At 31.2% G+C, this 24532-nt stretch overlaps 2 protein-coding genes across 5 annotated transcripts in view; one reads left to right on the top strand and one right to left on the bottom strand.

Annotated features, from left to right (window-relative positions):
* Nucleotides 1-6029, bottom strand: part of LOC105205262 (probable muscarinic acetylcholine receptor gar-1) — a 53920-nt gene extending 47891 nt beyond the window's left edge. The window contains exon 1 of the mRNA XM_011174604.3: nt 5856-6029. The gene's annotated coding sequence lies outside the window, so the exon portion shown is untranslated. The remainder of the gene's footprint in view (nt 1-5855) is intronic.
* The window catches only part of LOC105205263 (aminopeptidase N), a 51614-nt gene that overhangs the window by 23748 nt on the left and 3334 nt on the right, over nt 1-24532 (top strand). The window contains exons 1-5 of one of the 4 annotated variants that reach the window (XM_039450268.1): nt 6723-7044; nt 8614-8708; nt 21744-21899; nt 22025-22662; nt 24208-24289. In XM_039450268.1, the coding sequence (XP_039306202.1) occupies nt 6856-7044; nt 8614-8708; nt 21744-21899; nt 22025-22662; nt 24208-24289 (1160 nt within the window). In that variant the 5' untranslated portion in view covers nt 6723-6855. Of the gene's footprint in view, nt 1-6722; nt 7045-8613; nt 8709-11418; nt 11720-20155; nt 21246-21743; nt 21900-22024; nt 22663-24207; nt 24290-24532 lie in introns of those variants that run through there. The other 3 variants (XM_026130595.2, XM_011174605.2, XM_026130594.2) reach the window with 3 other exon arrangements.

Genomic DNA, 24532 nt, shown 5'->3' with positions numbered 1-24532 from the left:
GGTGCTACGAGCACTTTGTACCGCAATGTGTCGATGAATATTTAAAACGCCAGTTATCCGTCACATACGATATTAACAACCCTGTCAGTGCGAAGTCTGATTAAACTGTAGCGCAAATAACGTTTTAATATTTCACGCAGGCAATAACAACATCGGCTGTTTGATAAATGACTCTGCTGTCCGTAAGAAATATTTATTTGAAATCAAACCTTCTTCGAGTTTATTCCGACTGCGAATCTCCGGTGTGATGGTTATTGCCGGGATGGTTATGATACGGCATGCAGAATTAAACGCGGCATTTAAATGAATTCGGACCGACCGCCCGCGCCGGTTTTCATAGTGCATGATTTGCGTTTGGATGGTTGGGAGCACGGGGATGAGATGCCGCGTTTATAATTTGCGCAATAAATGCAATGGTATTCACTAATGAACATACAAGGCGTTCAAAACGTACCATCTTCCTATTTTAGTTATTTGATTCTGATGAATTTTTAATATTTTTCTTTTTTAATCTGGCAAACGATCAGTGTTTTCAAAAGAACAATTTCCGTTTAGATATTCCGACAGCTACACGTGAAATTGAATTTTTGTTTTAAAATAGAATTTAATCGAAACTGTCTTACAAGTATGCAAATGTTTTATTCATACAATCGCTTCTTATTATTATAAAATTTCTTTGGATATCTTTTTATAATCATTATGAAATTGCTTTTCTCGCGGTACAATTTTTTTCTACTTTAATGTACACATCTAAATCTTGATATTTTAGAGATATATATCTGTATATTTTATTTTTTAAATGCCCGTATACTGTGTATAAAAAATGTCACGTCGTTATCAAAAATTATACGTGCGTCAAATAGCACATAAAAACACATAAAAGCATTCAACATCCTGTATCACGTTTGAATGTTTGATACACGAGGTCGTCAATAGAACAAACCGAAACAGATTTTATCGAATCACTTCAATTCGCGAACGTATGCGAATATTTCCAGAGATGTGAACTTTTTGTTCTTAACAAATTCCGCGTTCACATACGTGTGTCCCATCAAATATTGTACGCTGTAATGACTCTCGCGATATATTGAACCGCTGCACAGCAGCTTTACAGTTAAATGCAACAGAGTGATTTTAGCACGGAACAATTAAAAAAAAAATAGAGCGGGATTTAAAAGTCAAAATTAACGACACATTAAATAATTATCTGATTTAAGAAAAAAAAAACTACTAATTTCGCGCATTAATCTCTCGCAGTTCCAAGACCCATGACCTCGGAAAAGATTTAAGTGTAACATTACGTGTCTCCGGCAATACCAAGCAAATTTCAGCTGACACAGTTTTCGGTAACATTGAAAACGGTGCTGAAAGTACTGCAAGAGAGCAAATATTAAACTTCCTTATGCGTTTTATCGTGTACGCGATAAATTATCCCAGTTTTTAAAAAATCAATATTAACGTTAAAGTAAATTAACTTACGACCTGTGTGTTTGCACAATACGTGAATATCGAGAAAAAATATATAGCATTTAAAAAAATAAGAAAAAAAGTATGAAATAATATTTTTATATAATAATTTGATTTTTTATATAATATATCCGTCTTATTTTTTATTTGTCAAATGCAACATTATTAATTGCCCGTAATTTTATTACATTACCAGAAAAATAGTTCTTTTCGGACCATAAGTACTCAACGTGTGAAATGGCCATGACAAGAAAATATGTAGGTGTAGGTTTATGTATCTACAAAGTATAAGCTAATCGATATTTATCGATCGTCCTCCCAAAGGTGAGCAAAGGACACAAGAATCCATCGACAATCACAATCACTCTCCTGAATAATCTCTTGTATGAATACCCATCATTTTATATTTAAAAAGATTAAGAAATATAGCACTCTAGGAAGAAAAAGAAATTAACATGATACTAATTCGTGCATCAAAAATGTTTACTATTTGAATATAATCTCATTAAAATATCAAATAAATTTATTACAATAATATATTAATAATTTACCGAAATAAGAATGACGTATTAATCTTCTTTCATTGATATAATTTTATTATTTCAGACTTATACGATAATTTTAAAATACAGAACATATTACTTGCATCAATCTGGCACCAAGTATGTAACATTAATAAGAAGTTAACCAGACAGGTACAAATCGCATTACACTTCGTTCTTGGAGTGACTTCGCATAAACGATGATGGACGATATGTGACAATGCATATCGAATGGCACGATACATTGTGCCGATTACTATCGCGTTTCGTCGATTCTGGCAATCAGTCGATCATAGGTCATGGGATCATAGGTCATGGCCATTGCGTCGAAAAAAGAGCGACAGAAAAGAAGAGAAAAAAAAAAACAGATCCGATAATGCGCCTCTTCACAGGACAATCGCGACAGCCATATTTTGTCAGAGGTTCTCTTTTTCTCCCCTTGCTCGAAACCCGCTCGGCCTGTCAGTCACGACCTCGATGCCGCCTGACCGAGCAGAATAAAGCGATCTAGAGTTCGTTTACATCGGCAGTTGCTGCGATCGCGTGAGACTGTGTAACTCTTGCGGATGGTTTTAAAACCTCTGTGGTCCCGTCGCACTTTCATATATCTAACGTTAGACACAACCGAGCGATTCTCATCTCGCATCGACATTGGATGCCAGATGCGATTAGATCGAGCTAGCGTAATAAACGTTTAATTGATTTTAAACGCAATTTGATTGGGCAGGTAGATAAAGGTTCGAATAACAGAAAGAATTTAATTCAAAGTAGAAAATTGAAACACGTACACTACGGTCAGAAAGTTTAGGACCAAGGATCTATATGGAAAAAACAATTTTATTGTAGTCTATAAAAATTTAAATAAATACAGATCAGAAATTAATTTTATGTTGGACTGTCGAAATAATTATTAGTGAAAAGTTCAAACATGATGATACTGAAAAGTTTCGACAGTCTAGTAATCAGTTTAAATGCCCAATATAAATTTTTTAATGGTTCAGCAGTTATTTTCAGATCTGTATTTCAGCAAAAATTGTTTTTTCCATGTCTACGTCGATTATTTTTAAAATAAATAAATATTATCTAAAACGATCAGATTTTATTTTAAATTTTGATATCATTATGTATTATTATTCTCAATCCAACTCCAAATCTAACAAGCAAAATCTGATCATTTAGACAATATTAATTCACTTTGAAAATAGTAACACGGGACCTAGTTCGTAAATTTTCATAGTGCGTATACTCTTTCTGAATAGTGTGCATACAAATTGTATTTTACATTTGTTTTTTAAATTTTTCATGTATTTCAATAGAAATACCTAGCATAATGGAGTTTGGAATACCTGAAATATTTTTCTGAGTGCGCAATATACATTTCTCATATTGCATGACTCGCTGTAAGGTGAGGCCGATTACAGCGTCGCTGTCACATTATATCGGTAGCCTATTTATATTTTACGACATGACGTGTGGTACGAACAAAATATGAGTCGCAACAACGCGACGAACTGCAAAACTGTGTGGCAAACTGAAAACTCAATTGCGAACAACATTGGTTGGACATAAGACAATACGAGTATTAAACTCCGAATCAAACACTTTTTTATATTTCTTTGAACAAATCTCTTGTGTCGTGCAATTAAAATACTCAATTGTTGAAAAAGTTTATATTCTTACGCACTGTGACATGTAATATGTGTATAATCAAAGTGAAGTAGAAATGTTTTGAATAATAATTTTGTTTTTATACACAATTTAAAACATACAGTTTGTAAAATATACTTGCAACCAGATAATAATCCACGATCATTTTTTAGCAAATGAGGATCATCTTTGAAACATTTATGGCCAGTGTTCATAGTCGATTTTTACATTTAAGAAGGTCTTAAGTACCATCTTAAAATGTCAATCAGAAAGTTGTATTAACATCTTAAGATATTCTTTAAGATGATTTTGAAATAAGAACAGAATACTGGCTTATGAACCATGATTATTTTTAATTGATAATTATGAAATACATGTAAAAGTTCAAACTTATCTTGGAATTTAGCGTATTTTTGATAAAGTAACAAAATTAAATATTTCTACGCAAGAATTCGAAAATAATTGATTAAATAACGAGTAAAACAAGTTAGATTGAAGAAAATTTTAATCTTAATTATTATTAAAAGTTTTTAATTTGAACGTGAGTTAAAATCAAATCTTCTTATTCTAGCTTTTTTCTAATAATATTAACAAAAAGAGTTTAGTAATAATAATAAAATATTTAGTAATATTTAATAACCGTCCAGTTACTATTATTACGTTTGGTAATATTAATATGATATAATTTAATATAATTAGGTACTAAATATTACTAAACGTTTAATTATATTAACATTTAATTGCAATTATTTCACCAGCGCTTAATTACACAGCTTAACACTTTTGGGACTCGAATAAACATGATGTTTTTTGATGGTCACGAAAAATGAATCCGATAACCAAAGTTGGTTGTCATATCACATTTTTGAGATTTTTGAGAAAAACCTTTTGAGTAAAAAACGACGAGGATTTTCAAAACGTTGTTGCAACGGCATTAATTTCTTTTTTAATTTTGTTAACGCTATGAAAAAGTATCAATTTTTAACTGAAATATGCATTTTGTTCCATTTCAATTTGATTATTCGTTTTCGAGATACAGCTTAAATAAGGGACACTGATCACGTACGTTCGGTATTAATGTCATATCCAGCATTAGTTTTTTGCAATGAGTGCGAGTATTCGTGTCCGAAGTATTTTTCACTGCTAAACATAAATCCGTTAACTAAACTTGATTGTTACATCGTAAATATAAATCATTACCAGTGGTGGTACTCTTTTTTTTCACTTATATATGACTTATTATCAATAAACTGGTTAATTATGATGTGATAGTCAAATTTAGTTAACGGTTTCGTGTTTAGCAGTGAAGAACTTTGGAAATAACTTTTCGCACACATAACAACAAAATAACGCTAAACGTTATATTAACAACGCACGCGATCAGTGTCCCATATTTTATTTTGGAAATAAAGAATTAAATTGAAATAGGACAAAATGCATGTTAAAGCTAAAGTTAATACTTTGCATTAACGAAATTAGGAAAAATATTTTAATGTTGGTGCATCTGACGTTTTACAAATCCTAAAAATCGTTTTTTACCTCTTTAATACCATTTTTCTCAAAATTATGACGTGATAGCTAACTTTGGCCACCAGATTCGTTGTCAGCGTTCTAAAAATCCATCGAAAAACAGTTTGTTTATTTAGGTCTCAAAAAAGGTCTATTTTTGTAACTGTTACGTTATCATTACCAAACTTTTATTTTTAGTGCAATAAAAAAGCAGGAAAAAAAGCTAAAATACACTGAAAAATGAATTTATTACTGCAAAATGTTGAGTGAAATAATGACCATTAAATATTTACCTGATATAACTAAAAATAATTTCAATATCATCAAATATAATCAAATTTAGCAATACTAAAAGAAAGTAAAATTATTTTTAGTTATATTAACTGAATATTTAATTTGCATTATTTTAGTCAACATTTGACAGCTATCATCAAATTCTTTTTTCAGTATCTGCTATATTTTAAGATAAATTCGCATTTCCAATTACATATCGAGAAGAATATATATTAAATAATTTGAATTCAGCTTTTATCATTTTTTTACATAATCACGTTCGACGAATATTCTTGCCTCGTCTCTAGCGACAAAACGTCAACGTGCGGTTGCGAGAATCTCTCCTGTTCGCGTAATCGACGTGACAGGATGTTCCCCCGGAACGCACGGCAACAAGTAAGCAAGTGATAGCCTCACCTCGCGCGCCCTCCGTCCGGAGGACAGTGCCGAAGTAGGCCACCGGAGTTCCGAAACTTCAACCCTTAGTGCTCCACGCGGACGCACGAACGCGAGTTCTTACTTCCATCATCCGTGCACGCGTCGGCACCAGGTTGTCCGATCGGCACGCGACGGCTATCACCTCACGGCGACGTGACGACGACCGACGGCCGTGGGTCGCTTCTTCGCGGCGCTGGTACATCGATGATTCGGTCAAAGTCAGTCGGCACTCGGCGAAAGTTCAGGCTGGAATCCCGGTAAACGTCGGCACTACCCTTGAGCGTCTTTCGAACGGCCTTGCGTGCACGTATATCCGACTCGTCCCCGATCGCCGTCACAGGTGATCACCGCGTCCACTCCAATCGATTCGATCGTCCTAGACCGTAATCCGCGTTCAACAATAGCGCGCGATCGTCCTTGGCGATAAGTAACGGGCGGCCAGCTCGATTCCGCTGGGTGTCCGACGGATGACGAAACTTTTGCGGGGGGGAGGGTGAGGGTGAGCTCCTCGTCGTTAAATCACCGGACACTCGAATGGGCACAATTCACCGAGGCATTTTCGCGCGCGATGTCCCTCCGGCCATCGCGTCCGTTTTTCACTCGCTCCCCTCGGCACTCTCGCGCGGCATTGCGTATTCGCGCGGGATACGTGCGGACGATCGAGATCTAACGAGGAGGAACAGGTAGGTCACGTGCGTCCCGATCGATCGCCGAGACGACATGGATATTGCGCGTATCATCGATCTCCGATCGATGCGTTTGTGCCGTGAGCCGGTTGGACTTCCTTATTCCCAACGTCTCGTCTCCGCTCTCGGGCACGGTCTTTCAAGGCGAATCGCCCGACGAACACGCGGCGAGGATTCAAGTGAGCGCCGGTGAGCGTCGCGACGCCGTGTACCGTCGTCAACCCCCGTCCCGACGCACGCTTGCGCAGGAACGTCCGGTACTTTTCACTGTACAGGGGGATGAATCGTTTCTCATGGAGTCGGTGTTATCAATTCACCTACTTTCTCTTGTAATCATCGGCGACTCTCGGCGCCGCCAAAGTATTTCGATTAACGGCGAGCTACTCGATCGCGACGGAGTCGTGCGATCTGCGCGAGCGGCACTGGAAGCCTATTATAATCGTAATGAATTCAATATTTGCGATGCTGCAAAACACGGAAAGGTATATGTATTGAAAAAAAAAAGAAACAATAATCAGCCTACGTGATAGTTATTACATTGATAATAAATTTGTTTTATGTTTAACTAAATATATTTGTTTTAAAATCATTTCCTCGATTAAACGAATATTTTCCAAGTTTAAAAATAAATTATTTTATACTTACTGATATTTATTTAAATAAAAGAAATAATTTGAACGCAGAAACTTTTTTCAGTGTAAGCTTTGATGAAATAATTTCAACTAAACGTTTGGTTAATATAATCAAATATTTAATAATAGTTAGTAATTGTTTGGTTACTATTATTTAAGTTTGTTTACTACTAATATAATTAATAAACAATACTAAATACTTGGTTAAATTGTTCAAACATTTAATTGAAATTATTTCAGCAAAGCTCGATCATTACTACCAAACTCTTTTTCAGCGTCAAAATCTGATTGTTGAAATTTTAATTATTATAAGAATTAATACTTACAGAACTTTTTAAATAATTATAATTTTTAAAACTTCAGAGTCTTATATAAATTTTGTTTTGTGCAGTTATTATTACGTTTAGTATAATTTTTGCATATTATTAATATTATCCCGGAGATTTTCTCGAGATTATATTTATTATACCTATATCATGCCAACGTTCGATTATCCGGATTATCTTTCATTCCATACGATCAGAACGTTGCGCTATTGCAAATTCATTTCGCATTACAAACAAAAAGTTCAACTATAATACAATACTACTTTTTGCTGTAATATCTAATAAAACAAAACGAATAGGATAAAGTAAAAAGAGAGCCAATAATACATACATAATTTAAAACCATTTGTAAACTCACTCGAGGTTTGACCAAGATTCAACAGCATATATAAAACAAAGATATATATATTGATTGTATTAATTATTTACGAAATATTTCCGTCTCGGATACACCCCAAATATTTTATACATGTATGTCTCAAAATATCTCTTCTGATTTCATCATCAGATAATAATAAAACGAGATAAAATGTATAATTAAAAAGGTCAAAAGACAAAAATTTGTGACTGTAATTTTCATAAGAGTAAAATGTTATTTATTTTAAGGGGATTTTCTAATTTAGAGCACGACGAAGTTTGCCTATTTTAGGGAATTTTTTGCAAAAAAACTGTCCATTTTTCTACGCTTTTACACATCTACTTGGGATGCCATGTAGCTTTGTGTGAAAACGACGGATTCGTAAGTGACAAGTCATGAGTTTGAACTCACCTATCCTGTATATATGGATTTTTAAATTCATAAAAGTTTTAGCAGAAGTCACGGAGGAACGATAGTTTCTGTTTTCGTGTGGTGGTCATAAAAAGACAACCATTTGTATAAAAATTAATAAAATGCTAATTAATAAAATAATTTTAAAAATTCTTAAGGTGTACTACTTTTTCGCGTTTTAGATTAGAATAATTTCCTATAATGTTTATCAGAGATAAATAAATATATATCTAATACGCAATTAATTTTTGTAGTACATGTATCTTTGAAATTTTTTTAAAAGATTATGAGCATATTTTTAAACTAATAATAACTTTGTTGTAGCGCAGCAACACGGATAAAGTCTTCCACGCAAGAATATTGCTCATCGCTGGACGAAACTGTGAAAATGGTCGGGTAACTATTTGCAACAGCGATTTGTAAGTTTCGTTATTGAGCTATTACTGAGTTATAACACAAGTTTCTTTGTTAAATCGGGTGCAACAACCGCAAAATAGCTTTACATTGCCGTACAGATTTATATTCCTTGCAACCGCATCTTCTTCTCCAAATTATGCAGCGTATCGGCCGCTCACTAATCCGTTGACACTTTATAGTTTGTCAAAGGCAAGTTTGCATTAGGGAACTTGTGTTATGGATGAGCGGCTGGAGCCAACTTCACAGAGCGGAAGAACGAGAGCGAACTAGCAATTAGATGAGGCGAACTATCATTAAAATAAATCAATCAGAATTTAGCACACTTTGTCATTGTCTAATTGCTACATTCTCCAATTAATACCTCTTTAATAATGGGGCGTTTAATAATACAGGATGTCCAGGATGAACCTCCGTGATTTTAATAGCGTCTTAAAAATCAAGTAATATACAATAGATTCAGTTTGTTTCGTTTGATATTGTTCAAGTTTTATTTGTATTTTCTACGTTGTCGTAATTTTCGTAAAAATAGTATCGCTTCTTTGCTAAACCATTTTTAAACCATACTATAGCTTGTGCTTTTCCTAAGCAACTTCATTTTTATGATTACGCTGAATACAAAGAAGAATACAAACTTGAACATGTACAGTCTATCTAATAAAGAGTGATCGGCATAACTTTGAAATTATTTACAAGTATTATAATAAAAAATGAAAAAACGTATACTACTGGATTAAAACTATGATACTTTTATATTAGTAAATTGTATGCTTGCCACCGTTGATTAGTACTTTCAAGATACGTTTCCCATTAAATAAATAGTATTATTAAGAAAAAACAAACTTCATAATAAATCTGTCGAACAATTCTGTTAATTATTTCAGTTTTTATATTTTTTTTCTGAAAAGTTTTATACATGTCTACATGTTTTCTATAGGATTTGTTTCATACAATGTTTTAGTTTTTTTATGTGTGTAGAGAAAAATACAATTTTGAATTATTTTACAGCACTCATTAAATATGTATCTTTTTGTAGAGATTAAACAAAAAATGATCTTTTAAAATGCGTTGTAAAAGAAGTTTCATTATTTAGTGAGTCATCAGAATTTTTCGTCCAACATTTTCCAAACAGAAATTATGCCGATCAAACTTATTAAACAGACTGTATGGCACCGGTCGCAGTATCGACATTTCCTGATTTTAAGATTATTTCATCGTATGATTACTTTTATCGTTTAATTTTAATGAAAAGGAAATAACAATACATAATCGCTAGCATTTCCGGCATTTTATCATATTTGTACATTTATAATTAATACTAAAAAATAGGATTTATTTTACAAGAGATAGTAATTTATTTGTCAATAATAGTTAATTTTTATCTACGAGGCCTATTAATGTAGAGAGATTTAAATTTAAATTCTAGTTGTGCTATTTTTTTGCAATAAATTCCTTAGATTTTAAGATGCTTGTTACCATCAGTATTGTTAAATTGCTTGCCAATTTAATTTGTGATATTATGTACTCTAACTTTAGTTTATAATTATGTTTCAAAACCAATAAAATCGGTGTACAGTTTGCATAAACTAGAAGTTGTAAAATTCACACAAAAATATTATTAGGTACCTACGTTATTGTCATTAATTTTTACTAATTATTGATTTTATTATTTTATTTTAGTAAAATTATAATTGTTCTTTCGTTATTTTTTATTTATTAATTTTTTTTATTATCTTGTAATTTATGTCTTTAAGTACGTTGTATTGTATATTACTTAGTTATACATATTTAATTATAAATTAGAAGATGCAAAATAACTAACATTTAAAAAGAAAAGAGGAAATGTTCAAAGGTGAATTTTAAATGTGACAAAATAATCGCAATAAGATTAAAATACGAACATTTTATATATTTTGATTGTTGCTGTATCATATTATTTATTAATCTGTCGTGTATAGCGCTGTACAATTCACACGGGATCATGTAGTTTACAAAAATTTTGTCCGCTAATTTATTGTATCGATCTGTTTGACGAATAGCTTTGGAAAATACGTTTCGCGTTATCCTGTTCATTCGCAGCAGCCGTACCTGATAGTAGCCACTGCACACAAAGCTTCTGTTAGCGTGTCCTCTCCTTTGCTTTGACTGTCAAAGCTTGACGTATGTGCAGCAGACCTTTGTCCAAAATTAACTCTATTACACGAAGTAACAAATGGAACATCACGATGTCATGAACATTGAAGTGCTAATGTTGTACTGAAATACAAACCACAGCTGTCAAATCACAAATCATGTTATTGTTGGAGTTCATAATCTTTCCCATACTTCTCTGGAATGCCCTTAATGTTAAAGAAAAAAAATACAATTAGATGAAAGGGATGATTAAGTGTATGTTTATTGCAGGTGTCTCAAAATTATAAATAATATTGCATACACGAAAAAAAAAATGATTTTACTGAAGTACCTGAAAGTTTAGTTACAGATCTAAAAATAATTTTATTAAACCATCAAAATAATTATGTAGAACGCTTAAACTAATTGCTAAAATATTAAAATTTTTTACAGCGTTGTTCATCACGATCAAACAGTCTACATAATTATTTTGTTTTTTTTGACAAAATTTTTTTCAGATCTGTACTTAATTAAATTCTTTTAGCAAAAATTCTGCAAAGATATTTATAATTTTTATACAACCGACACATGCATGTAATGTAGAACGTTAGCCTCACAGTATTGGAACGTTTATTGCGGCCAAATCGAGTCGTCCTTGGGTGGCAATGACTGCACGAACAATAACGTGTTAGGGTTTCGTATTAAGGCGCGGTAAGTGCGCTTCTATTCGACCTACCTAAAACGAGGAACCGCTTCACGAAACCTACGTCGTTCCTGACGTCACTACGCTACACTCCGTACTTTCCGTGCATTGGGGTTAATTTTGGACCTACAGTACTCAATCGCACACGGTCTTCATCGAACGCTATTCATGAGACAGGTGTGTCTCGTGGGGACAGGCTAGGTACGTTTCATGCACCTTATTGAACAAAACGGCACAACCGGCATAGACAACCTTAATGGCTATTAATGTCTTATTGGTTTTACCAATTGAAAAGTCATCCTTATACCTTTGGAAAAAAAATATTTAAATGCGCTATATTAACCTAAAGTATTAGTTTCAACACGATAAAAATTAGAATTTAATTAGGAATTTGTTTAGACCTTCTTAGTCATGCTAATAAATTGTAATCAGCATGATTTACAATTAAAGTCACACAAATACTTGTAGTGCAATTATTACAGAATTTACATTATAAAATAACATCAGATTCGATTTATGTAATAAATATACAGTTTTTGATCGACGTTTTCATCTACGCGGAAGAAAAGACACATTTGTGAGTGTATACTTGAATGGATGTAATATCAGAGTGAATTTTCGGTGAGATCCGGTCGGTTTGAAGAGAACAGGTAAAAGCCAGCCTTCAGAATGACGTCGCGACGAAATGAATGAACGGACCCGACGAAGCGAGAAGAACGTAGAACGAGAAGACCGCAGGCTTGACGTCGATGAAAAGAGGAAGGAGAAAGTAAGAGCGGAGTTCTCATCATCCTCTGCTAATATTTACTCGTATAGACACAAAGAACACTCTGGTCATCTAAAGAACGTTCTCCCTTCCTCTCAACATTGATAAAGATATAAAGAAGTCGTCCGTATGGCCGTGCTTAACTCTGCTTAACACCGGCAATAGTCGCGTTGCGACTCTCGCGATTACGGAATGACGACATCCACATCGAAGCTTTCAGCGCTTAATCGAAAATGCGATCGGTGACGTTATTAATTTAGAAGCATAAAAGCGTAATAAGCGTGGTATAGACTTGCCATGTATGCGTCTTTGATTTTAATAAAAATCTGTTTGATTCGGATTGCGTACAAAAATATAGTATGTGTTTTATGAATAATATATGACATATCGATAATATCTTTATTTTAATTAATATTTTTATAAAATTTTAGTAATATATTAAGCGAAAGTTTTGTATTTAGTAATGCACCAAAATGCTGAACTAAATTAAAACTTAATTAAATAGCTTTTTCTGAAAGCATTAAACTTTTTTCCAAGTGTATGGAAAAGTAATTGTGTTAAGTTTTTATACAACATACAAATTAAATACTAAAACAGTATTGAAACTTTCTATGTATAACAAAGTTATATTAGAATTCAATTTATCAGCGACAGTACATCTCTTGCACAGCTATTGTATTTTTCAATATAAGTTAGATTTTCCAAGAATATGCTTGGCTCGATGCAAATGCATCTCATCTGAAGAAATCAGATATGATCATATGCCGCATTGAAAGCTATGATTTTTAGGTCAGCCCTAAAGAAGTTTCTTTTATTTTATACAACGTATGTGATACAAATTTTTTGATACCAAAGACACAAATAATAGCATGTTTCTAAATTAAAGAAATTTCGTAGATGTTTTATCAGAAAATTGATATTTTTATGTATAAATATGATTTAAAATTATATATTTTAATTGAGTTTGAATATATACATTAAAATAATTAAATAAATAAATAATCCAGTTAGAATCAAAATCAAATCCAAAAATCAAATCCTGGGCAATTTAAAGAAAAATATCATCAAATTCTTTTCTTATTTGTTTTTAATATTTCATTCAAAATTTGAGGGTAATAATATAAATAATCATAAAAAATTAACTAATTTTATATAATACTTAAATAGAATCAGCAAAAAGAAAAATTTAAATTGCAAGTTAAGATTATAATATTAATAAACCATGTGTGGTAGAAATGCTATAACCAAAATAACAAAATGTAAATCTTCTTTTATTAAAAAAAAAACTTTTTTTAGATAGTGTTTAAAATTAAAAGTATTTTTCTTAATAAAGTATACGCTGAACAAACAATTCAATTAGTACAGTAAAAAGCCGAGCACTCAGGAAATTATAACATGATATTGTGTAAGCGGTACAGAGCGCACTCAACAATTCCGAACGTTAAATCTTCTCTTTTTTTTTCAATAAACAAAACTGCAATAATCAAATCGGAAATAAATAAAATTATTTATTAATATAGATTTAAAAGATTTTTGTGTTGATTTTTCGCATCAAACATGATTAAATTAGCCACTCTATATAAAATATAAAATATTTTAAGTGCATATGATGATTGAAGCACATTTGTTTTCCATGAGATTTATCAATATGTGTGTAACTGCTCCAATTAACAATAAGATAATACGTGCAAGGCAGACTAATTATTTATCGTATCCACGAACGGGCTTTTCAAAGTAGTAAAATTATTCACAATATTAAATGGACCAACAAATACTAGCAAATAGTATCTGTATCAGCTAGTTTACTTACCATACGCATGGACGTCGTATATTTAACCGCTTATGTACGTTGCAAAAGCAACGTCTGTAGAAGAGAAAGGACGAAGCTTTCAAACGATCCTATAATCGAATTTTCGAGCTTCCGTCATCGATGTTACTGCGGCAGGCAAAGTAGGCGATGTAGGAGGCAGTTTGCAAAGGCTTTTCCCAGAGCAAAACTCGCCATCGTTGGCATGACTAAATTAGGCTTCGGTTCCGGCTAAATGTTGGACTTTTTATTTCATCGCTTCCTTTTGCCTAAGCATAACGACCGTCGTCACCTCAACCATCCATCTGCGGATCTTGATTTGATTTCGTCGCGACGGAGATTCGAGAGAGCCTCGCAGAACGGCCGCTTGAATTGAAAGTTTATGCTAATTAATTGGTCGCTTTAAAGGTATTTCGAACGCGATGGAAATTTTGCGATGCATCAAAGAATTTATGTTTTTTTATAAAAATTGTATAAGCAAAAAAAATGCGCGTTTGAAAGCTTTGTACACATTCTTCGACACGATTAAAAATTTAAAAAGCTGACGTCAAAAGAAACTTTATGTTAAACAAATGTTATTACAGCTTGTTTATAGTGTAAAAGCTTTTTGTCCTTTTTTTAATTTAAATTAGATGCTCGTTATAAAAGTAACAATTTTTCTAAGACGCAGCGTATTAATCTAGATTTTTATTTAGTAACAATAAATTTTCCATATGCATAGGATTATTCTTTAGGAAACAATTTTACATAAATTGCGGCCGGTAATAGAAATATTACAGTAGTTAAGGAAGAGGCGAGCACTTTTCATAGCGTAATCTCGAGTTGCTTCATTAATATATCGAAAGAACACACGGGGGATAATTTCTTTCTATTAAGTTGGGGGAAAAAAAGCAGTTATTAATATTTATTAAAAGTTTGCACGCGGTACTTCGTTCAAATCGCGGAAAGATAGTGCGACCGAAGAATATGACAATCTTCATGATTTTTCTTTAAGAAGCTCATTTTATCGCTGCTTTTTGCAATTTGTCGAATATCACCAGATACGAGACAGATTGCGTTATTAATTTTAACATCCTAAACTTTCAACATTCTAACCGTATCTTTTTATATGAAATTGCTCATTGCGTGTGATTGTTCACGAATGTTTAAACGATACTGAGATTGATCCCAGAGGTGGTCAGTTTAGACATACTTGTAACAATATCTCTAGAGTGCTAGGAAGATGATCAAGAAAATGATATTTGACCTCTGAAAACAAAATCAATTATTCTTTATTTTTCTAGAGCAACTGTTAGGTTTCTTTCATATTAATTGATGCCATTAATATTGCTGTTTATTACTTTTATAAACTAAACATTCGAGAATATTCAGAAACTGTTAGAAATATTATAAGTATATTTGTAAAAAAAGACATTCTTGTTTTAACAGTATTTTTATTTTAAAATGTTATATAATGTTAAACAGATCTAATTTATTTATACAAAAAAATTTTATAAATAGTTTTTTTGGGAAAAATATATTCTCATTATTCAATAATAATTTTTACCTATAAGTTGTAAAAAGAAAAAATATCAGATAGAGAATATCAATAACTCGTGTAAAAGAGGCGCTCGGTCTCTCTCGCTTCGTTCGTTCAGAGAGATTCAGAGATGAGAAAAAAGTTTTCTTTTAAAAAACAAGCGCGAGTTGCGACCGCGCCTCTTAGTCTTCATACTAAGGATTAGAATTTTTTAATTATTATTGAAATAATATAGTGTTCTTTAGATAACTATTATAATTTTGAAATAAAAATATAAAAAAGAAAGAATATTTTGCTGAAATATTTAAAATTATCAAATTCTTTAAAGAAAATTAAATTATATAAAATCAAATTTTATTATCATTGTTTTACATCCAAGCAAGAATATAATTTCTTGCTTACATGTAAGACAATAATTGTTAAATAGAATATATTAATTTTAATTTAATATTGTTTTTTTGTGAATTATAATTTAATTATTAAATAAGTGTCTTAAACGAGTATTATTAAAAATAATATATTTTTATATAGTAATCTTTTTTGTCTATATTGTTTTAATTTGAAATATTTGAGTTACAAACTATAAAAAAGAAACTATAAAAATGCAAATTAACACGCTATAGATATTTCAATTTTGTTAGTTGACAGATTTTTGAACAAACGAATTGTTACTTCGTCCTGTTGAAGTTTTCGATGGAAGTCAAAAACGATCAAGCAAACATAATTTTATTTTCATGGTTCATGTTTGCGTTTCTCCAGCGCGTGAATAACATGCGCGTATATCCTATGAAACAGAGACAAAGCAAAATGAAAGACAGAAAATATTGTTATTTGCTTCGATTTCGAAAGAACTAAATTTATTTTTAATCTAAGCATTTGTACGGAAAAATGAAAAAAATTATTACATGTATATACTTCTTTGTCGCGAGACAAAGCGAATAAAAATTGAAAAGTGGGAATTCCCAAGATGAGACGTCTATGTGTATCTACGTCACAGCTGTTATATTATTTTTTCATCTGTGAATCATAAAGTACACGTACCGAGATATCTATGTGGAATCGCTATATAGATTAAGATCTAGCAAAGATTACTTCGTAAAAATGTGCTCGAGTTGATGACAATCGCACAAAGCAACAATTCTTCCAGCATTTTTATAATACGAAATAAATTCATAGAAATTTATTTTTATTTGATTCGCGCAAATTTGAGTCACGCTTAATCATTTTTAAATCTTATCGGAACTGCGAGAGAGAGAGAGAGAGAGAGAGAGAGAGAGAGAGAGAGAGAGAGAGGGAGAAAGGAAACCAGCAAAACAAATATTAACCAGTATGCATATGCAGAAAAGGTATTATCATGATATGATTTAACTGTAATCTCATGAAAGATTAATTTGCAGTCGTAATAACGATAAATAAGAAATATATCCTAATCAATTTTCATTCATTTTTGCATGCAGAAATGTTTGAACGATAATTATCTGGCTTATAATTATGAGATAAAGATTCTTGGTACGTGAAACTGTACAAATACTGGATTGTCTCGCTGTATTCTTTGCACATACGTGCACAAATATATCGGATTTTGCTTAAATGCCATGAGACATCCGATAAGAATGATAAAATTTATTATCTAATGATAACTCTATTTATCGGTGAGTTTACTGAACATTATACTTTAAAGATCATTTAATTTCGAATTTTTAAACAGCATTTTTTATCCATTCGATGAATTTCTTGTGTGAAACATTTCTTGTATGAGATATACATATTTCTGTCATGTTCTACGAATTGTTATCAAATATTCCATTTTAATTTTGTCATGTCGGTTAAGATAATGTCCTGAAGTATGAAATGTCTTTCAAATATTTATAATTAAATAATGTAAAAGACGCTTCAAAAGTGTCTTAATAATCGTTTTTGCTATAACAAAAAGACGTTACAAAGTGCTACCTAACCCTTTTAATTTAAAATAATTGCGATATGCCACTATGAAGAGACACCGGATTATACATTCGCGCATCATCGATGCAATTTCAAAGTATCTTAGCTCTCGAGAGACGAATTTGCAAAGGAGGAAATTATGCAAACACATACGCAGTCCACCGTTTTATTCGTACCGAAGACCCAAACAAACTTTAACAGGGATTGCTTCTCAATGGAGCAACGCTTCAGGATTGTCACAAGGTACCTATCTGCTCGGTAGGTACTGGAACTTTAAGCTTGCCATCGAGTATAATAGCGTTCGAGCTTCTTCATTATGCAGGCCAATCATGACTGCAACTTCCTTCAAGTCATCCACCGTGTGTCAGCTTTTCAATTATACATATAGTTCTCCATTTGGCACACTATATAGTTTCTACTGTAGCCGTAGTGCTCTTCTGTATTAAAAATTAATCGGATTAACTATAAAAATTGGTAATTTTTTAAGTTTAAAATGCCTGGAATTAAACTATTAAAAGGGTGATAAAACGCTGATTAAATAGACAATTATAATACTTATTATAATTTTATTGAGAAATGTATAACAGAATAATACAAGGTAAAACTATAAAATAAAATTTTTTATTTTAAATGAATGGAACAAAACATTTTTCTTTATAATTTTATTATTTTCATTATAAAAATAATTCAATAAAATTAAACAAAGAATTGTTTCATAGAAATCTTTCTTTAGTAATGTTAGAAGTGGAAATCTTATAATTCGTGTAAAATAATGTCTATTAAATTCATAAAAAAGTTTAATTTTCAATTATTAAAATATTTATTTCGATTGTCTCTGTTTTTTAAATACTTACAAATGTTTAAATGTTTACGATTTAAAATATATTATTTGAAACAAATATTTAATGATCTAAAATATTTCAACTTTAAACATTTTTGTCTTTCAAATTTAAACACTTTAAAACTAAAACATTTTCAAGCATTCAAAAAACAAAGAAATAAACGTTTTATTATTTCAAAATTAAATTTTTTTATGAATGTTAATTCTTTTCTTTTTAATTATGAAAACGTGAATTTATTTCATAAAATGTTTTGTAAAATTTTCTAATTTCTGTTCGTATAATTTTCTCTACGTTTATATGTATATTCCTAGTTTTAAAGCAGTATAAATGTTTGAACAAAGATTACATATCGCACCGTATCGAGAGATCATAGCAATTGACACGTTATTCCAACGTTTAATTATCAAGATATTCATCAAAAAAGAAATCTTTTGTCGACATCAGAGATATAAGAAAATATTATTGCGAGCTTTATCATCAGAAAAGAAAAAATCGTCTTTGTTCTACGAAGTAAACATTTGCAAAAAAACAAACGCATTTAATCTATTACAATAAATAATTATATTCATGTATCCATAAGCCTACAAAATTTACTTTAATAAGATAAAATAAGATTTTTAAGTGGTCTTTAATATTTGCAAGAAGAGTATATGTTATCTTTCCTGATAAAGAAATAACGTCAGCTTTATATCTTTTGAATCAATAATTTGCGGGTTGCAGAATATTTTACTTTTTCTTTTCCTTTTAAGTGTTTGTTGTAAATAAGTTATAACAGGAGACCAACAGAGTCAACTAGAGGCTGAACTTAAGGTGTCGCTTAGATTTCCAATAGTAAGGTGTATAGAACATAGGTAAACCTCAACGCAGCCTAAAGGCAAGACATGTAGCCTACAGCAATTACATGCAAATCTCAGCAAGCTGTGCCTAAAACCTCAACACTGTCACCAACTAGCAACTACTATCTCGAACGAGAAATGATGTGGGTAGTACTCATCAATAAATTGACACACAAAGCGACAAATCTAATTCAGAGAAATACAGCAGATGCTAAAGGCAGAAATTAAAAAATAAAGAGAGATATAAACAGATTCTTTAAATTAATTATAAAACTTCCATTTGATAAGAAAGAGAAATAATCTTTTCTAGATTAGATTCTTAATTTAAACTATATCTTAGGCATTTCGTGAAACTTTACCGTTGGAAAATTTGTGCTAAATTCAACATATGTTACGTTATTCAAACGATCTACTCAAATTTTTGTGTTAATTTAACACGAGATAAATATGAGCTAAATATTAGAAAGTAACATAAATATTATGTAAAAATTAACACAGAAAATGTAATATTTTGACATAATTTGGAAAAAGAGTGTGAAAATATATTTCTTCAATAAAATTAACATTTATAACACGTCAACACGTACATTTTACTTATTTATCTTAAACTTTATATTTTAAGACTACATTATTTTTATGCTTAGTATTTCTTTGCTCATAAATTGTATTATTTTAATGTTAAGAAATATTAAATATTAATTTAACATAAAATATTCAAATAACATAAGTACATTATAATAAATCAATATTTGAATATGTTAAAAAGTTAACAAAAAAATTTTATTAAAAATTGGTTTTGATATAAATAAAAAATGTTTTCTACTATACAAAAAATTAATTAAGATAGATGAATATATAGATATATCTATTTCGCTTTTCCTCTGTTTCTTGCATTGTTTATTTCATAAATCTACGATAATGTTCTGTATACATTTATAGTAGTCATTAAAACAATTATAATATGAAAATTAAGTCAATACTAATATTTAATGTTACAGATAACATAAATGTCTCATTGTATGCTCATTGAAATTTATTATCGTCATTGCCCTGAAATGAACAAATGTATTATCTTCTTATACATCTGATCGAAATCGATGACGATCTACTTGTGAGAGAGAGGCAAACCGTTAATGACAAATAACAACTACGCAGTAATTCCGAATAGCACATAGTCTTAAGTCGGCGACGCAGCGTAAACATTTGCTGGGCGTTGCTTTGTGGAATTAGGTTCACCTTCCGTGGACCTTAATTCCTTAATTTGCCTAATCGCAAGTTATTAAGAATACCACGCTGTGACAGCGCCAGTAAGAATAGGACTGGTATTCTAGATTCATACGTGCGCGAATGTGACCGCGTATGTGCGTGCGCATATATGTGTGTGTTTGTGTGTCATATTTTTATCTATCTCAGTGTCGAGTATATTATAAGGTGATATCTCGCCGCACAAACTACAGCCGAAGAAATTGATTGAGGAGATTTCTGAAAATCGATTGAACGAAGGTGGTCTCCGTGCTGACAGGCTATCATGACTACTCGTCCTCCATTCTTACTCTTGCACATATTAATCATTTTCGTTCTTTTAAGTCTGACGTTTGCTTATGATACTGTTGACTGGAATAAAAAAAAGAATTCGATCGACGTTTCCACGCGATATCGACTACCCAAGAAAATCGTTCCCGTATCATACAACCTGTCGATTTACACACATCCCATCGACGCGAATTACAACGGTCACGTACGGATAATCTTGCAAGTACTCGAAAGAACGGATTCCATCGTGTTGCACACGGATGCGTTAACAATACAGAGAAATGCATCTCTATCGAATGAATGGGGTCGATTGATTCGGATTTCGCGTTACATTCATGACGATAAAGCACAAATGCTTACGATTAAACTCGAGCGTGTACTAAAACCTGCGAAATATACGTTAGAAGTATCTTTCAAAGGATGCATCGCAAATGATGTATTTGGCTTTTACTCAAGTCTATACAAAGTTGATGGAAAATTGAGGTAATATTCTGAGAGAGAACTGTTATATATATATATATATATATATATATATATATATATATATATATATATATGTCATATATTAGAACTGCTACGCGTCAAGTAGTCGGAATAAAATCCGAATGGGACGAGAAGTTCATATGTATAAAGATATGCTGAATATATGAAACGCTCCATTTAAGATACTCTTAAAATTAAATATATAAGAGATAGACTAAATAATATGAATACTTGGAAAATACAACTTTTTTTTATTAAATATGAAATTAATCTAACATTTCTTTTTGTATGTTGATTTTGAACAGAAGTTTGTAATAGCACACTCATATGTGATTAAATAAATCTATATACAAATAGATATTATATATATAAATAAATATCATATTTTAGTTTATTGCTTTGAATACAGTTGCAAAACAATTGCCCAGAAATGTTTGTTTATAATCAGAATAAATTTTGAGATTTATTGTATTTTACTTTACTAATTATATTTTTTAGACGAATTGCCGTAACTCAATTTTCACCCACGTATGCACGTCGTGCATTTCCTTGTATGGACGAGCCATATTTAAAGGCGGAATTCCAATTGCACATTGGCCATCATAAAGATCAAAAAGCGACGAGTAATACTCCAGTCCAGTTTTTACAAAGAAAGTTAGTATCTAATTTTTAAAATCTTAATCAAACTAAGAAATATATATAGAGATTTACAAAAGCTAAGGAACAAAAAATGAATTGTATAAGTAGTTTCACTTATATAATAATTGTAAAAATTACAGAAATGATACCTACTATGTGACCACATTCCGCCGCACGCCGCGAATATCCACGTACTTGGTAGGATGGACAGTGCACAACTTTGTACCAGAACGATCAAGAAGTTCAGGGGATTTCAAGATGTGGACCAGAGACTCCATGAAGTTCCGCGGATCGGCGGCCTTGAACCGCGGTCGAGCGGTCTATTCGGCGTTGCAGACGTGGTTATTGGTGAAAAGCCCACTCGTGAAGATCGATCAGTTCGCAATACCGGATTTCAATTTCCACGCGATGGAGAACTGGGGTCTCATCACTTACAGAGAATCCGTAGTGTTGCACGAGAACGGGACCCCGACAAGAAAAACGGTGGACGGACTGTCAACGATGGCACACGAATATGCTCACAGTTGGTTTGGCAATTTGGTGACACCCGAATTCTGGGACGTCGTTTGGTTGAAGGAAGGCTTCGCCACGTTTTTCCAATACTTCGGTGTGTCCTTAACGGAACCAAATCTGAGAATGATGAATTTATTCGTGGTAGATTGTTTGCAGCCAACACTGCTCGCAGATTCCGACAATCATACACGCACATTGAATGGTCAAGACGTCGGAAACCGTAGCAGCATTATGAATGCATTGGATTTTGTCTCTTATAATAAAGGTAAATGTTACGTATAGAACTTGTGTAACCTATTTTGAATTTTGATTATAAATTTAAACAATCTTTAAAAACCTTTAGTAAAACGTGAATTAAATATTAATTATTTTCAGAAAAAGCAAAATATGAAAGGTTAATGTAGAAATGATTTTTAAATAGAGAAAGTCGACAATACGACATAGGTCTCTTAAAGCATCGTCCTCTTATTTCTTGGAAACTAAACATTGAACTTTATTAATACTGATAAAAATATAACTTACTTAATTAAAGAAGTTGAAAACTATAATAATTTATATATTCATATTTTATAAAAAATTTACTAAAAACAAATTTTTCAAAAGTAAGAATAAAATTTACAAAATTTTCTCTTGCAAATTACATAATTTAAACAATATTGAGTATGTATAATATTAGATCACTTTACATGCTTGTAGGTTTTAAATACTGCTTTATTTATATTTTTTTCTTATTTTTTTATAATGTAATTTTAAATATGAAAGGAATGCAACGTAAACTGGCACATTTCGATAAGACGTATTATAAGAGAGAGAGAGAGAGAGAGAGAGAAAGACTAATAAATATAAGATAAAAAGACACAGCGTTAGAATATTTATTTGTTAAGTTAATAATCTAATCTAATCTTTATATATTTAATCGTGCTACATGTTGCATTTTGCAGAACATTACAAGGTATTTGTATAAATCGAAAAAAAAACATTTTACATCAAAAAAGATTTCTAGAAGTACTCGTATACATTAATTTGTATAAGTGATTTATGATAACAGAAAGAAAAAGAAACGTAGCATTACGAAATGAAATATAGCATTGCTGTGCTATGTCCAATTTATGGTTCATTTTATCAGACGTTTATCTTTTGCTTATTTTACGAAAAATTTAATTGCAAAATTTCAAATGATATTATGGAAACTTTTATATTATTTAATAGAAGACACTTTCTACTTTATATTTACTTTGTCAAAGTTTCGTTTTTAATTTTTATCTAAGAAATACGATCTAAAAACAAAGTGGTATGTCGGTATTAGCAATCTTTTTCTAATTTTAAAATAATTTATAATTATATTTAAGCTGAACGAAATAAAAAGTGTAGAAATTTTGCTACACATAGTTTATGAACCTGATTCATATTCGATCACCTTCGATGACTATAAAGGGTGCGTTATTTGTTACTTATGTAACCTTGTTGATTCATATCTCTTCGCGTGATGATTTTGCAAAACAGATAGAGTTATCTCTTGATCATTGTGATAATTTATTCTCGAAGTATGATTACACTTATTTATATTATACATAAGCAAAATGAATTATGGGCGGATTCAATTTTAAATATCTATATTTTTAATGTTATTCGTTTCTCTCGTTTTTGCATTTTAGCAATGTACAAGTTCTAATTTTAATTATTGACATTTTTGCTACATTTTCAGAATATCAATTAAAGTATAGTATTAATCAGTATGGCTCTTGAAAAACTCGTCCAGTGCTATAACGTAATAAAAACAGATTGTAATATTATGTTATATTGCTTTCAGGTGCATCCGTAATTCGCATGATCAATTATACTATTGGAAACAAAGCTTTCCAATTGGGATTACAAAATTATTTGCGCGACATGTAGGTATTTGTGTTATACGCGGAATGTTTTTAAATTTCTATCGATGACATTTTAACATAAATATACAATATTATTAACGTAATGCAATCGTCTTTTATCTCAAAATGATAATAAATATTTTTTTAGATTTTTAAGCTTAAACGAAATAAGTCAATAAATGTAATATTTTGCCAATATGAGCCATACATAGATATTTGTGTGCAGAAAAGTATATATGTATTTAAACATATTAACATATAAAC

Source organism: Solenopsis invicta, chromosome 6 (assembly GCF_016802725.1).
Source record: "Solenopsis invicta isolate M01_SB chromosome 6, UNIL_Sinv_3.0, whole genome shotgun sequence".
NCBI lineage: Eukaryota > Metazoa > Arthropoda > Insecta > Hymenoptera > Formicidae > Solenopsis > Solenopsis invicta.
Note: the sequence above shows the minus strand (reverse complement) of the source record. Positions and strands in the feature narration are given on the sequence as shown.